Genomic DNA, 16,248 nt, shown 5'->3' with positions numbered 1-16,248 from the left:
ACTGTGGACAAGACAAAAAAGACATTCAAAAAGCAAAGAATTTCCTCTGTAGCATACAGCTGCTAATAAGTACTGGAAGGATAAAGATTTTTTAATAGAACTAATTTACAAATCTGTTTAACTTTCTGGCACCGGTTCATTAAAAAAAAAAAAAAAAAGTTTTCCACCGGAGTACCCCTTAACTTTAGCCATATTTAAATTACAAGACGGCTATTCAGCTGAAATGTGAAATTCTCCAGCAGTTAGAAAGTGTGGCTTTTCCTAGCAAAATCAGCTGTCAGCCATAAGTGCCGGAAACAGCCCGGGACTATATTTTAATGGGGATGTTTCTGATGAGTTGACCCATTTAATGCTGATTCTGCAGTAAACACATGACTTTATTAACTTGCAAATTCTACAAACAGATGAATATCTTGTAAATCTTTATGTAGGTAAGTCATTCACACAATTGTACATTCATATTTACATATCTAAATTTGCAGCAATTAGCATTTATATGTGAAAACCTTGGCATCATTTACTCAATATGATAATAGTAAGACATGATTCAAAATGACCACAACATACAGAAAATGACTACGCATAAGGCAACAGAGCCATAGCTACACTGCAGTAAAACGCTTTCTGGCGCAACATGGCATTACTTACATTCGGGTTTCTATTCTTCTCTTCTCCATGTATAAATATCTGGTAGTCATTAAAAGAACATAGAGGACCAGCAAGAAGGCCTAAAAATCCCACATTGTAACTTAGGTATGGGAGTATTCCAGGAAGAGACCTACAAACAAAGGATGCACATTTAAGAAAAGAGCTACTTATTTTAATCTACTTAGGCTGGGTTCACACTACGTTTTGTCCCATACGTATGTGACCGTATTCGGTCCGGTCGGCTCATTTTTGCGCCGTATGCGCTTTTACAACCGGACCTAAAACCGTGGTTGACCACGGTTTTAGGTCCGGTTGTAAAAGCGCATACGGCGCAAAAATGAGCCGACCGGACCGAACGTTTCACTCCTGTCGGCTCATTGAAATGAATGACATACGGGAGCGCATACGGTCACATACGGGAGCGCGAGCTTTTAGCTCCCCCCTGCCGTATGCGCTCCCCTATGGGACAAAACGTAGTGTGGACCCAGCCTTATTTTTCTTTAATCCTCACTTTTTCCTATTTTGAATGACAATACCAGGTTTCCATAGAGTTATGGTCTCAACATACAATGGTTTTAACATACAATGTCATCCAGGAACCAATTAATATTGTAACTTGAAGGACCATGATATATAAAAAAGCTAATGAACTAATCTAATGATTAATGAACTAATGATTCTCTGCAAATCCTCTCAAGCTTGGAGGTTGGATGGAGACCTCAGTGGAAGCCATTTCCAAGTCTCTCCAGAGATGTTTCATTGAGTTCAAGTCAGGGCTCTGGCTGACCACACAAGGACATTCACTGAGTTGTCCCTAAAGCACTGTGTTGTCTTTGCTGCGTGCTTAAGGTCATTGTCTTGTTGGAAGATGAACCTTCAGCCCCGTCTGAGGTTCAGAGTGCTCTGAATTAGGTTTTCAATAAAAATATCTCTGTACTTTGCTCCATTCAGCTTATCCTCAACCCTGACCCCTCTCCCTTTCCCATCCACTGTAAAACACTCCGCACAGCATACTGGTGCCACCACCATGCTTTACTGTGGTATTGAGCAGTGTCTGCTTTCCTTCAGACATATTGCTTTGAATTGAAGCCAAAAAGTTAAATCTTTGATTCAACAGATAAGAGAATCTTTTTTTCTCGCAGTCTGACAGTCCTTTAGTTTTTTTCAGTTTTTTTTTTGCAAAGACCAGGACAGCTTTTGTGTGTCTTTTAACTAAGAAGAGTCTTCTATCTGGTTGTTCTGCTATTAAAGGGGTACTCCGCTGCTCAGGGGTATAGCCCTGCCCCTCATGACGCCACGCCCCGCTCCCTCAATGCAAGTCTATGGGAGGGGGCGTGACAGCCAGATTAGTTGACTGCTGCAGTGATGGTTGACATTCTAATAGTTTCTCCCATCTGTCCACAGGATCTTTGGAGCTCAGCCAGACTGATCATTGGGTTCTTAGTCATCTCTCTTACAAAGGTCCTTCTGCCCCAATTGCTTAGTTTGGTGCGGTGGCCAGCTCTAGGAACAGTCCTAGTTGTACCCTTCCCCAGATCTGTGTCTCCACACAATCCTGTCTCTAAGCTTTACGGGCAGTTCTTTTCCCATCATGGTTTGGTTTTTGCTCTGATATACATTGTCAGCTGTGATAACTTATATAGACAGGAGTGTGTCTTTCTAAATCCTGTCCAATCATCTGAATTTACCACAAGTGACTCCAATCAAGATGTACAAACATCTTAAAGATGATCAAGAGAAATAGGAGTCCCCCAGAGCTAAATTTCAAGTGTTATAGAAAAGTAACTCTTATGGGGTGACTCTTGGAGCAATAAAGGCAAGAGATACAGTAGCCCCATAATAGTGACAAGTACAGTGATCTAGAGCTAGAAGGTTTTATAGCGAACAGCAACTTGGCAGAAGCAATGGCAAAGCTTTAGTTGCCAGCACCTGGAGCAAGTATTGCGCCCCCCTCCAAACCTGGACCTTGAATGTAAGAGTGGCTGTTTACAAGGATTTACTCAATAGTTGAAGGTAGGTAGGTCCTCAGTGAGTAGATTACGCAGATGCCCCCAGGTGGTAGATAATTCCCACCACCATTAGGAAGATGTTCCCATAAGATAGGTAATTTCCCTCTATGAAGTAGAAGCCCCCAGTAGGTAAATAGTCATCTCTCTTTAGGTAGATTTCCCCAGTAGGTAGATAATCCCCCTAAGGCTGCGTGTCATGAAATTACATACTTGGCTCAGCTTGCAGCAAAAGCCGTATGTCATACAGTACAGAACCAGGGAGTCTGGACAGGACAGGAGTCCCTACTTCTATATGTACATTTCATAACATGCTAAGCTATTGGTGAAGCACACTACTGAATGTACGTAAAGGAGCAGGGACTACTATTAGTGCTTGACATGCCTTGCTTCTGTACAATACTGGATGGCGATGCACACATTGGCCTAGATTTATCAATCTAATTGGTAAAATGAAAGCTGTGCTGTGATTGGTTGCTATGGGCAAATCATGCCACTAAATCTGGGCATTTTTATGCATTGCAGCTCACTTTCCATTCTAAGAGACACAACATTTTTCGCCTCTAAGGATCTTGAGCCCCAATGCTATGCCACTGAGAAGAAATCAGGCCATTCTCAATGCCATTCTAGACTGTGCTACTAATCAGATATGGCTAAGAAATCTATTTCTGCCCTTCTTAGGTACTCTTTAAAATGTCTCCTTTCTATTGCAGCTTACACTATTATGACTGAAGAGAGCCATTGGATCTATACAGGATTTTTCTTAGCAGGCTCATGAGAAGAAACATTTTGTAATGTGAATTTCTTATTTGTTAACATACCATATATATATATATATATATATATATATATATATATATATATATATATAGTATGTTAACAAATAATGCTGACATTTTAGCTTTGCATACTTTAGACCACAGTTAAGATGCAAAGCTAAAATGGCAGCACAATTAGCAAGGTAGCTGAGAAACAGTCAATTCATCCTCTGCAAAGAACCCACGTAATTGATTTGGACCATGTTTCCCTTCTCTTGTAGTGTACTGCTTATTTGTTACATACATTCACATCACGCAAGTTTATGAAGCTGCAGAGTGGATGTGAAGAAACAAGCTATTGTGCACTTGCCGTGGCCACAGCAAGATGCCAGTCCCTCCCCCTATGCCCTGTTCTTCCTGCTATCCTAACAACCCTGAAAGACGAGTTTTAGGCAACTTGGCAGGGAAAATATAAATACTGGTTTAAGACTTTGGATAGATCTGAAATTCAAGAGAAACTGGAAGTACATAAGAGCTGCATGCACTGTATAAAGCACCACAATCTAGAATGATAATCTTTTTTCTTTCCCCAAAATGCACCACTACACATACATCTTTTCAACTCATACTATGTACATCAATGAACAGCTCTATGGATTTTTTCTCATTTTGCACAGCACCTTTCTTACATATTTAAGAGGTGACATTGTGTTATAATATAATATCCAGAAGAGAAAGAAACACGTAAAACAGCGCACACCTATATAAAGTAAATATCAAAAAGTTCTCTTTATTAATACATACATCAGAAAGACAGACAAGATCATTAAAAACACTTAAAAAGGACAAAGACAGCCAAAGCACAAAACGGGGTGAGCCCCCTCAACAAGGGAACCCCACCCAGGGCACCTGCCTATTACAATGCGTCAATAACATCACTGTGATATACACATAAGCTACCACATAATACTATATTGATTTCAAAGGCCCATATATACAACCTGTATTCTCATTGAGCATAAGTGTGATAAGATGACACAGGATGGTTAATGGAGGAGTTACCAGGCAGGAAGTTGCCGACGGGCAACGGCACGCGTGGGGTCTTTAGGGGGGCACCTGTCTGGTAACTCCTCCATTAACCGTCCTGTGTCATCTTATCACACTTATGCTCAATGAGAATACAGGTTGTATATATGGGCCTTTGAAATCAATATAGTATTATGTGGTAGCTTATGTGTATATCACAGTGACGTTATTGACGCATTGTAATAGGCAGGTGCCCTGGGTGGGGTTCCCTTGTTGAGGGGGCTCACCCCATTTTGTGCTTTGGCTGTCTTTGGCCTTTTTAAGTGTTTTTAATGATCTTGTCTGTCTTTCTGATGTATGTATTAATAAAGAGAACTTTTTGATATTTACTTTATATGGGTGTGCGCTGTTTTACGTGTTTCTTTCTATTCTGGATATTGTGTTATATTTGATACGTATAGCAGCACCCCTTTTTCTAATTGATGTTGCTGAGCCCGCTCATATATTAGTGATTGTGTTATAATATCACTAAGATAACCAGTAAAACTCCCAACACAAGAACAAGAAAGATGGAGCCAGTTTATACACTTACCTGATAGCTAGGCGTCTCTGTGTAGGAGTCAGAGACTGTTCACTGCGGACAGTTCCTACAAAACGTTATAAGGTTAAAGACAAGAATAAGTTGACCACTTTCATTCTAGATTCCATTTTACCATGAAGTTCAATCAAGACCTTACAGGAATAATGAAGTCCTTATTCTGACTAAAGTTGGTGACTTCATGCCCTATACAACATCCCATAAACTAAGTTGGCCATGTATATTAGACAATTGTTGCCGGGTCCTGCCAGTTATAGTGGGTACACTGATCTAAAGTGTATGGCAGAAGCTAGGATGTCCTCTGTGGTCTGCTGTCATGTGAAGCAAGGACTAGATATGATGGATTTTAACATGACTGATCTTTTGTTACCCTAGGAAATAAGCGGTACCGGATGGCTGGCACCACCACGTCTGGCTGTCTAGTTATGACAGTAAACATGTATACTCAGCTAATCCAAGTATTCATGTGTATTCTGAGAAGATAACTGTCTAAAGTAGTTGGTCACCCCAGGAAGACTTAAAACCTGAATTGTTAAAATGTACCTGTCGTTAGCATAAACCTTTTATATAATGTAGATTATATGTATATCATTATATGTATATTTGTAATCTACATTGGTTAAAAAAGGTGTATATTGTTGGGTGAAAAAAAAGCTGTCCCTGCAGCAATTGCCTGTGTGTATCTGTGAGGAGACCAAATACAGGCAGGCTCCTGGCTTGTCAATCATCCTGCTGTGTGAGCCGGAGGCATGTCATAGAGCCTCACTGCACAGAGCCCTGCATGTCCACCCTCACTTCCTGTATTTGGATTCCTCATAGAGACACAGACAAAAATATACACATTTTTAACCAATGTATATTACAAATATTCATATGTTATTTTCTACATTTTATAAAAAGTTTCTGCTAATGACAGGTAAACTTTAACTGTTGTCAAGCATATATGTTGTCCCTTCTTACCCTACTCAAAATGTACAGATGCTAATATATTAGGAAAATGCAATTTATCAATAGTCTTTAGCAGAAATGCACCTGTACCTTGCATACCCTCCAGAACTTCAAAATGTAATAAAAGAAGCACCCTAAAAAGTATGTCCCCTATAGTGCCAGCCTTTCATGCCTCTATTTAAGCCACAGATTCTATCCCTCGTGTATGCCACAGAGGCCTTTCTAAAGGGCCTGCTCAGTGACCTTTGCAGTGGTCAGTGTGTAGTAAAAAGGAGGAGGTAAGCTGTAACCAATACCTATTGTGAATGGTAGATCAAGAACAGAAAGTGTTAACTTTCAGAATAAAAAATAAAACTGTCACATAACTTAAAACAGTAGTTCTCAACCTTTTTGGTGACTGTACCCCCAAAGGCTGAAAGTATGTCCGAGGGTATCCCTTGCGCATAAATTTGCGCAGAGCTTATGCGCGAGGGGTGCCCGGGGACAAAAGGTGTGTGCTTACCTTTATACTAATGCGATACTTAATCCCTTTGCGCCATTGTTCCCCCCTCCATCTTAATCCCCTTGTGCCAATATTTCCCCCCTCCATCTTAATCCCCTTGTGCAATTATTCTCCCCTCCATCTTAATCCCCTTGTGCCATTATTATCTGAAATGGCAAAAGGGGATCAGAGGCAGGGGAGAATTACTGCACAAGGGGATTAAGATGGAGGGGGGGGGGATAACTGCAAAAGGGGATCAGAGGGAGGGGGGGAATAATGGCAAAAGGGGATTAAGATAGGGGGGGTAGTGGGAGGGGGGGGATAATGGCACAAGGAGGTAAAGATGGAAGGGGGGGGGGGGTGTTAATCATTACCCCCCCTCCATCTTAATCCCCCTGTGCCATAATTCCCCCCTCCTTCTGATCCCCTATTGCCATTATCCCCCTCTCCCCCTCCATCTTAATGCTCTTGTGCCATTGTTTCTCTCCCCCTCCGATTCCCCTGGGCTAATATATATATATATATATATATATCATCCTTCCCTCCCATACATTTAGTTTTTACTTTTTTTTTTTTTACATTACCCGGCTTGTTTGGGTACCGCTCCCAGAGTCACATTCAGCGCCGCACAGAAGGGTGACGTCCTCCTGCCCTGTGCGGCACCTCTGCGCGATGTCAGGGGACGTCACACGTCTCCCCAGCAACCATGCAGCTCCCGTAAAGTAGCCGCGGTTGCATTCCCCCCAATGCGCTGGCAAATACTGGCCAATGCATGGCTGGTATTTGTCAGCGCATTGAGTACCCCCGCACAACCGCCGGTGGCGTACCCCTAGGGGTACGCGTACCACCGGTTATCTGCAAGGATGTTCCTGCATATCCTTGCGAACTCTGCAGTGGAATTTCTGTATTGCATGAAGGGAGAGTCAACTGTCAGTAACAGCCAGATTCTCCCTAGAGAAGGCATAGACAGTTTAATATAGTCTCTGCATTCCTGATTGCTGTATAACAGCGGTTCTCACCTGGGGTACGTGTAAAAAATTACGTAATGGCTGCCACTGCTTTGCATCTAGCAGATACAAAGCAGGACCCAGACAGGCAGTCAATAAGGAACAGAGATCGAGATCTCCACACACAACAGTCTATCTGCCCAACAGGGACTTGCTCTGTATAAGCTACATGCTGGAGTTGTAGGACCTTTGATAATGTCACAATCATGTGACCAGTACATGTGGTGGTGGAGCTCAGCAGGATAGAAGAGATTGAGGCTAAAGGACCTGTGATGACCCCCGAGCGGAGCAGCCATAAGAGAAGAGAGCCTGAGAGGAAGCCCGATGAGAGAGTTCCCAGAGCTGCAGATTGCTGGAAATCTTCTGTAGGGGCCCGACTCTTAATGCTGAACGTACCATTCATTGAGCTGCTCCTCCCCTGTGTACTACGGTTCCTACCTTCAGGGACACCCTCATGTGACGGCCTGCTCAGTCAATCACCAGCTGAGACGGGACCCCTACTCTGCCGGTGATAGACTAAGCGGGCCACCACTCCTTCTCTTCTTCGAAGGAGAGAGCCAGAGCGCTCTGGGGACTGGTGAGTACAACAGCGAAAAGGTGGGCCCTGAAGAAGAGTTTATGGAGGGTCCCCGGCATACCACTTTAATGTGTAAAAAATAATAGAACCATACATCATTAATGAATACTGCTACTGTGGGCTAAAAGCTGCCTATAAAAATTTTGACAAACAGCAATTACAGAGTAACAGACTACTTTTGCCTTCACTTACCATCGTGATATTCAAATGCAAACCGGCTCAATTTTTGTGTAAGTGTCATTAAAGCCCTAAAAAAAAAAAGGAAACATAAATCTTTTGCTTCACTGCTATAAAAGGTTTGCAAACTGTAATAATAAGTGATCGAGGCTTACACTGTAAAGTCCAGTTCATCTACTAAGGGGTTTGCAAATCTTCGAATATGAAAGAATGTAAGAAAAACCATGGTTATCAGCAATGTGTATCTGGAAATAGAAATAAAAAGGAACATTGGTATATAAGCTCATATTAGTATACAGTATGTATACAGTATTCAGTCAGAATACAGTTTTTGGGATATTGGTGTGGTACGGACAACTGTATTACACCCTTAATATTCCCCCTCGCTACCAAGCAAATTATGTTGTTTTATTTCACCAAACAAAAGGAATATATGTATATATATATATATATATATATATATATATATATATGGAATATAAATAACTATACTGAAATAACGAAATATTTATTAACTCCTCCGCATAAGTTGCGTTATTCATACTTACATTTGAATTCTTCTGGTGCTAACCATAAGAAGCATGAGATAACACATCACAACTTCTCCTACAAGAAATACTGTGAGCCTGTAGAGTAGAAGGCATAAAAAACAGGTTAATAACGTCTGTCTTGGGTTTATTATATTACAAGTAAGGGCTCGTTCACACGACTGTTGTGTTCCGGTCTGTCGGAAGGACTAGAGTTGAGCAGATAACAAAATAGTGCATGTTCTATTTTTTTCTCCACTCAACTCCTATAAAATACTAGACCCTCGATGGATCCTTTTCAAGTCAATAAGATTCATCAGGACCCAAAACGGTGTCAGTTGTGCTCTGCCCCGCTGAACGGACCCTGAAAGAGGTGGAGCACAACAGTAGTGTGAACTCAGCCTAAGTAAAGTGTTAAACAAGTTAGGAAAATTATGTTATTATCAACATTAAAGTGCTACAGAAATTGTACAATGAACCAGAGCAGTGGCCCTATATTCTGGAAAAAGAAAACATATTTCTCAAGCAATCTATGAGTCCTTAAGAAATAGGATTTTGTAAGATACAGGAAGTGCCATCTGGTCAGTCATGGAGGTATGTTTGCAAAGGGGCGGACTAAATATGATAATAATAGATGCCTGTTCAGCAAAGTGATCAGTTGGAGTAAAAGTCTTTAGGGTCTGGCATGTAGCTACCTGGCTTGGCCAAGCTACTCAGAAACGTCCAGAACACATACATAACTACATACTTATATATTGCTAATAAAGTAATTTAAAAGGGGATGTCTCATCACTGCTAATCATTTGCTCCATTTGCTCCATTGCTAGACATCTTATCCCCTATCCATAGGATAGAAGATAAGATGTCTGATCGCAGGGGTCCCAATGCTGGGACCCCCACGATCTGTGTGCAGACACCGGCATTCTGAACATTATGTTCAAAACGCTGGGATTGGGTGGCCATGGTCGTGACGTCTCACCATGCCCCCATGATTTATGTATATAGAAGGGGGCATAGGGGGTCCCAGCATCGGGACCCCCGCGATCAGACATCTTATCCCCTATCCTTTGGATAGGAGATAATTTGTCTAGCAACGGAGTACCCCTTTAATGCTAAGAGCCACTGCTAAGATCAGCTGGACACAATGGGGGACATTTATAAAAGCATTTAGTAGATTTTTCTTGCTTATATTTGTCTCTCAAATGTGACTAGGCACTTTTCTGTGCGACTTTTGGCTGGAGTGAAAAGACCAAGAAAATTCTGTTTGGCTTATGTAAGCAAATTTTCTAAAATGACTTACAGTGGTCAGAGATTTATAATGTGCGACTGTCGCAAAAAAGTCACACACTATCAAAAAATGACATATATTTACTCCAGCTCAACCCTGGCTTACAGATTTTGCTTACACGAGCAAAATCTTAAAATGGAAAATGGAATGGAGGAAAAAAGCTGATTTGCTTATGTGAGACAAATTTATAAAGGCCGTGTGACTTGTTATAAATTTGTTGCATGTAAGCAAAACATTAAGCAAAATAAAATAACTTAAAAAAGACATACATAAGCAAGCTTTTATAAATGTCCCCCTATATGTTCACCCTCTGTAAAACAGCTTGCCCATAATATCCTTTGGATACATGAATAGATGGTCATCCGTGTATAACCTTGAGGGTGCCAAAATGCAAACAAATGTTTGATAGCGGATCTTTATCTCAGAGGGGGTAATTCCATTTGGGTCACCTCCCTCAATGACATCCACTGTTCTTCAATGGGCTTTTAGGGCATATAGACAGATATGGTTGTGATGATTAAATATGCCAAAACCACGTTGTCAAATACTTTCTAGAGATATGAACCTGAACTTGCCAACTGACAGACCATTCTTGAGTACATCTGAATTTCTTTGAATGTTTTATATTATTTTATTTTATTTAGTTCTGTCTGAACAAAGCATGAAGTGTGAACAGTCCCTTAAAGGGGTACTCCGGTGAAAACCTTTTTCTTTTAAATCAACTGGTGGCAGAAAGTTAAACATATTTGTAAATTACTTCTATTAAAAAATCTTAATCCTTCCAGTACTTATTAGTTGCTGAATGCTACTGAAGAAATTCCTTTCTTTTTGGAACCCTGATGACATCACGAACACAGTGCTCTCTGCTGACATCTCTGTCCATTTTAGCAACCATGCATAGCAGATGTATGCTAAGGGCAGCATGGTGGCTCAGTAGTTAGCACTGCTGCCTTGCAGTGCTGGGGTCTTGGGTTCAAATCCCACTAAGGACAACAATAAATAAAGTGCTATTATTATTATAATAACGTCAGCAGAGAGAACTGTGGTTGTGATGTCATCAGAGAGCATTCCAAAAAGAAAATAATTTCCTCTGTAGTATTCAGCAGCTAGTAAGTACAGGAAGAATTAAGATTTTTTAATAGAAGTAATTTACAAATATGTTTAACTTTCTGCCACCAGTTGATTTAAAAGAAAAAAGGTTTTCACTGGAGTACCCCTTTAAGCTAATAAGGTTTGGGCAGGGCTGCTAAATATTTTGGTGTTACAGTCAGATTTACGAGGATTTACAGCAATATACTTTGCATAATTACATATAAACTGAATCAGAGGATGCTAGGGATTGTTATTACTATGTTGCCTCTAGTAGTATATATACTGCAGTTAGGAAGCTATGTGTGTGTAGATGGAGTTTAAGATTCGGTAGACTTTTAGCTTTACAAAGAAGTAGTCACCATCAATTCAGCCATATGGAAGCAGCCAGTGGACTTGAAGGATGCATAGGATCAGTACAGCACAGTATATAAAATCAGTAGATGAAAATCCATCATTCCATAGTAATAAAACTAGAAACATTATCTGGACAGTCACTTAAAGTTAGCTTATACATATATATGACTGTACCATATGCTTTGTTGGTATTAGATGTCCATATAACATTTCCCCTTTTTGGGCCAATGGATTTTCATTTTCCTGATAGCCTTACATGTATGATACTTATATCTCACCATCCAAAGCAATAGACTGATAGACAGATTCCAAGCAAGGAGGCAATGCCATGTCTGACTTTTGGTCCACAATGAGAAGGAGGCAGGCAGTATCGGAACAAGAAAGCCAAAATTAGAGCAGCGAGCTGCCCAGTGAGGAAGAGACGCTAAAAATAAGAAATAAAAACCCACACATTATAATTGTATATGTATAATTAACATGTTGCTTGATTTCTAAGAAATATGACACATACTGTTAGCCAACAGAGATAAAAATCAATCCTACAAATACTAGTCACTTCAAGCATACTAATAATACCATATATACTCGAGTATAAGCAGAGTTTTTCAGAACGATTTTTCGTGCTGAAAACGCCCCCCTCGGCTTATACTCGAGTGAACTCTCCGCCTGTCAATCCCTTCTCAGTGGTCTTCAACCTGCGGACTTCCAGATGTTGCAAAACTACAATTCCCAGCATGCCCGGACAGCCATCGGCTGTCCGGGCATGCTGGGAGTAGTAGTTTTGAAACATCTGGTGGTTTGCAGGTTGAAGACCACTGTGGCCTTCGTCATCATCCAGACCCCCCCCCCCCCTTTTAGTTTTCTACTCCCCTTCCCTCGGTGGGAAGGAAGGGTGAGCTTGTCCGGGCCGTCATCTATGCTGCAGTGACCGTCCGGTGGGGAGGGTTAGTCGTTCTGGGTTGTCCATTTTCACCGGGAGGCCCTCTTCTCTGCTCCGGGCATGGCCCCGGACTAGTGACGTTGCCTTGACGACGACACGCAGGGACGTCATGCTGCTGCACACGGACGTCCCTGTGCGTCGTTGTCAAGGCAACGTCACTAGTCCGGGGCCAGGCCCGTAGCGGAGAAGAGGGCCTCCCAGTGAAAAGCCCGGACAGCCCGGAACGACTAACCCTCTCCACCGGATGGTCCCTGCAGCATAGATGACGGCCCGGACCAGCTCACCCTTCCTTCCCACCGAGTAGAGGTGAGTAGAAAACTGGATGATGACGAAGGCTGCAGTGGTCTTCAATCTGCGGACCTCCAGATGTTTCAAAACTACTACTCCCAGCATGCCCGGACATCCGGTGGCTGTCCGGGCATGCTGGGAGTTGCAGTTTTGCAACATCTGGAGGTCCGCAGGTTGAAGACCACTGAGGGATTGACAGGCGGTGATGATGAAGGGGGGGGGGGATGATGACGGGGTGATGATTAAGGGGGGATGATGAAGGAGGGTAATGATGAAGGGGGGGATGATGACGGGGGTGTTAATGACGGGGGTCTGGATGATGACAGGGGGGATGATGTATTTCCCACCCTAGGCTTATAGTCGAGTCAATAACTTTTCCTGGGTTTTTGGGGTGAAATTAGGGGCCTCGGCTTATATTCGGGTCGGCTTATACTCGAGTATATACGGTAGTCATGGTATATCATTCAACATTGTGGCAATATTTTTGTTTTCCCACTTTTACTTGCTGCACCTGATAAAAGCATTTAAAGGGCTTGTTTACACTGTGAACAATTAGCTGGCTGTATGCCTGCCTGCAGCGGGCACTACCAACATAATCAACAGTAGGACCGCGTGGATTCAGGGACTATTACAACAGAGCAAAGTTCTGGACAGGCACAGTATACACCAAATAGGAGACATTTCTTTTATCGTGATTAGAGGTGATGTTGCTTTATTTTTCATTTTGGGCACATTGGGACAATAAAACAAGTAAACATAGCATTTCCTTATACTTCATGTTTACATTGTACTCTCATTCATTGTTCCTCTGCACCAGATTTGATATATCCAAGGTGTAAATTCAGCAGTGTGGATAGGCCCCAAGTGTGCACACAATAAAGTGTGAGTAACCCTCGATCACTGATCTTTAGTCTTAAATCAATAACACAGTCTGGACAGGTTTCTATTGCCTGCTCCTGCTACAGCACTGTTTGCATATAGCATCTGTATGGGGAATCTTCCTGTAAAATGAACCACAAGAATGTATAATCTGAGAGAGAATTACAGAGTTTAAAGGTATTAGGTTGGGTTCAAACATTGCAGCAATGAAGTGGCCAAGTTTGGCTGCAACCGCATCACACATGGCTTTCAAATAAGATTCCTAATGGCTGTAAAATTTTGCAGGTAAAACTGTAGTTTCCCTCCAAAACTAAGGGGTCATAAAAGGAAACCGGTCACCAATATTTATGATGCCCGATCCACAGTCTATGAAACCCTGACATGCTCCTCTGTACAGTAATGTATGGCTCTCTTGGCCTGCTAGGAATAATACTCCAAGTTATCGGAGCAGTCCTAATGGCTTCACCCTGCATAGCGGCCCAGATTTCACAGTGAATCGGCCATCACTGTAAACAGGGAGCCTGTCAGTGTTTGGGCAGCACTGGAGACAGGTTCCTTTTAACAGTTTTCAAAAACTATGTTGAACCGTGGTAAAACCATGTCAACGCATTATCAGCTGCAACACTGTCCTTTCTGCAATGTGTGAACCCAGTCTAGCAAACTACTAAGCATAGCAGTGGGAGCAATGCGCAGTAAAGCCACTTGACAAACCACCAGTTGCCATGTTTTGTCACATGGTTTTTGGCCTGCCCAGTTTGTACAGGTATAAGCATGTGAAAAGTCCCTCAGACAATGCAAACTTTCTACCTTTATATTACAAGTAACACTAGGGTCTGTTGAATATAAATTACTTCAATACGGAGACGTGGTTACATGGGCTTAGAGGGGTTAACCAGCTATTAAAAATGTATCCCCTATCTCCAGAATGGGGCCCGACTCTCCGTGCTGAATGCTCTGGCCCCCACCTTCTGAGAAGTACTCATCTCAGCCCCAATGACGACAAAGCATTGGCAAAAATCCCCCTGACACGTCCGCATATCCCCCTGATCTCATATACTGTCCTCATATAACGCTGCTGATGCGCCAACGGCAGTCACAAGAACGAGCTTCCTGCTGCGGCCCGGTAGGTCTGTGCCCGCTCATGGTGGCGGATTTCCACCACTACGAGCGGACACACAGAGCTATCCGGCTGCAGCAGGAAGCCCGCTCTTGTGACTGCCGTTGGCGCATCCGCATCGTGAAATATGCTGCGAATGTGCTCCGTGTGATTCTAACCTTATAATTCATCTGAAAGTCAAGCCAACATTCGGATAGGAAGACCCAGGGTCTGTACCGCCACTATCCGGCTATGTCAAACAGTTGATTGACACACAGGGCTTGCCTGCATGCGGCAGCCCTGTGCAGGTCTGCTGCGCATATGCTGGCTGTCAATCAACTGTGTGGAGTAGTAAGAGAGAGGCAATGCAGCCCCGGAGTAGAGTGAACGTTGGGCTTGACACCCAGAGGAGTTATAAAGCTGTTTTTTGTAAATATAAAGCAGCCTCATTTATTTATAACGGTATGCCTAGAATATGCTTGTGAAGCCCTAGTGCACTGCATGAGCAGCTTCACAAGCATATTCGTGGCGACATTTGCACTTTAAGAATAGGGTCACGTAGCATATAAGCTGCATATTTCATGCTTCAGGAAATCCGCTGGGCAGCTGAAATTATATGCAGCGTATTTTGTTTCAAGCAAACACACAGTGCTTCTCCGGCGCAACCCTATGTGCACAGTAAGGTTTGAAGGCGGAGTCGTGCATCTCACTGCGCACACAGGGCTGAGGCGGGGAAGCCCAGTGTGTCTGCATGTAGCAAAATTCACTGCGTATTTTCCGCAGCCCAGTGAAATACGCATCGTATACAATACAAGTGACCCTACCCTAAACAGTCAGTGCTGTAGCCACTGTCTTGTGTCCAGACCAATGCACCATTGGAAAAGTAACAGGGGACTAGTGGCAAGTTGTGTATGTTTTTTTTTTTTTATTAGCGGGCAATGCCAGGTACTCAGCTAGTGCATGAATAAAGTAACAAACGGGTCTTACCATTCCTTGTCAAAGAGGGGTGTTCATGCACAGTCTGGCACTGTCAGCACTGATTGGACAGTGTCAGAGAGTGCAGTGACAAATGCTAATGCCTGGTTATCAATTTATTCAGAATTTTCAGCAATATCAGAAGAATAACAGAACAGAGAGTTGAAAGAAAAGACACTCCTTAATAGGTATTTTAAGGTTTACTTAGGCAGATATGTCAGGACAGCTAACAGGTTCTTATGACATTACAACAGATGATTTTGATCAGTATCACCAGCACTACAAGCCTGTATGACAAGTAAGTGCGCGTGATTCTAATGGCAGCTTTCCTTTAATGAAAAGCAACTCGATAGATAGACAAAATAGTAAAAGTTCAGTAGAGTTTTAACAATAAAAAGTCACAAAAGTGAAACAGAGAATAATTTTTTTTTACAAATTATTCAAAAATTGATATTTGCTATCCCTGTAACCTGGTTAAATCTGTACAATAAAGAGCATTTGTAATCTATCATGAAAAACAATGGTGGAAATTGCATTTGTCTCTAGGGAAAAGGAGCAGTATTTATTCAGCATCATCTTAGGC

The 16,248-nt window shown here is 42.2% G+C and overlaps 1 protein-coding gene across 6 annotated transcripts in view; it reads right to left on the bottom strand.

The window, feature by feature from the left end:
• Positions 1–16,248, bottom strand: part of LOC130356192 (lysophospholipid acyltransferase 2-like) — a 58,247-nt gene that overhangs the window by 20,037 nt on the left and 21,962 nt on the right. For 3 of the 6 annotated variants that reach the window (XM_056557349.1, XM_056557352.1, XM_056557353.1), the window contains exons 2-7: positions 11,766–11,911; positions 8,775–8,852; positions 8,382–8,471; positions 8,242–8,297; positions 5,031–5,085; positions 649–778 (exon numbers count right to left, since the gene is read on the bottom strand). In XM_056557349.1, the coding sequence (XP_056413324.1) occupies positions 649–778; positions 5,031–5,085; positions 8,242–8,297; positions 8,382–8,471; positions 8,775–8,852; positions 11,766–11,911 (555 nt within the window). The remainder of the gene's footprint in view (positions 1–648; positions 779–5,030; positions 5,086–8,241; positions 8,298–8,381; positions 8,472–8,774; positions 8,853–11,765; positions 11,912–16,248) is intronic. The other 3 variants (XM_056557351.1, XM_056557354.1, XM_056557350.1) reach the window with 2 other exon arrangements.

Source organism: Hyla sarda, chromosome 2, assembly GCF_029499605.1.
Source record: "Hyla sarda isolate aHylSar1 chromosome 2, aHylSar1.hap1, whole genome shotgun sequence".
Classification (NCBI taxonomy): domain Eukaryota; kingdom Metazoa; phylum Chordata; class Amphibia; order Anura; family Hylidae; genus Hyla; species Hyla sarda.
This window is presented reverse-complemented; position numbering and strand designations above follow the sequence as displayed.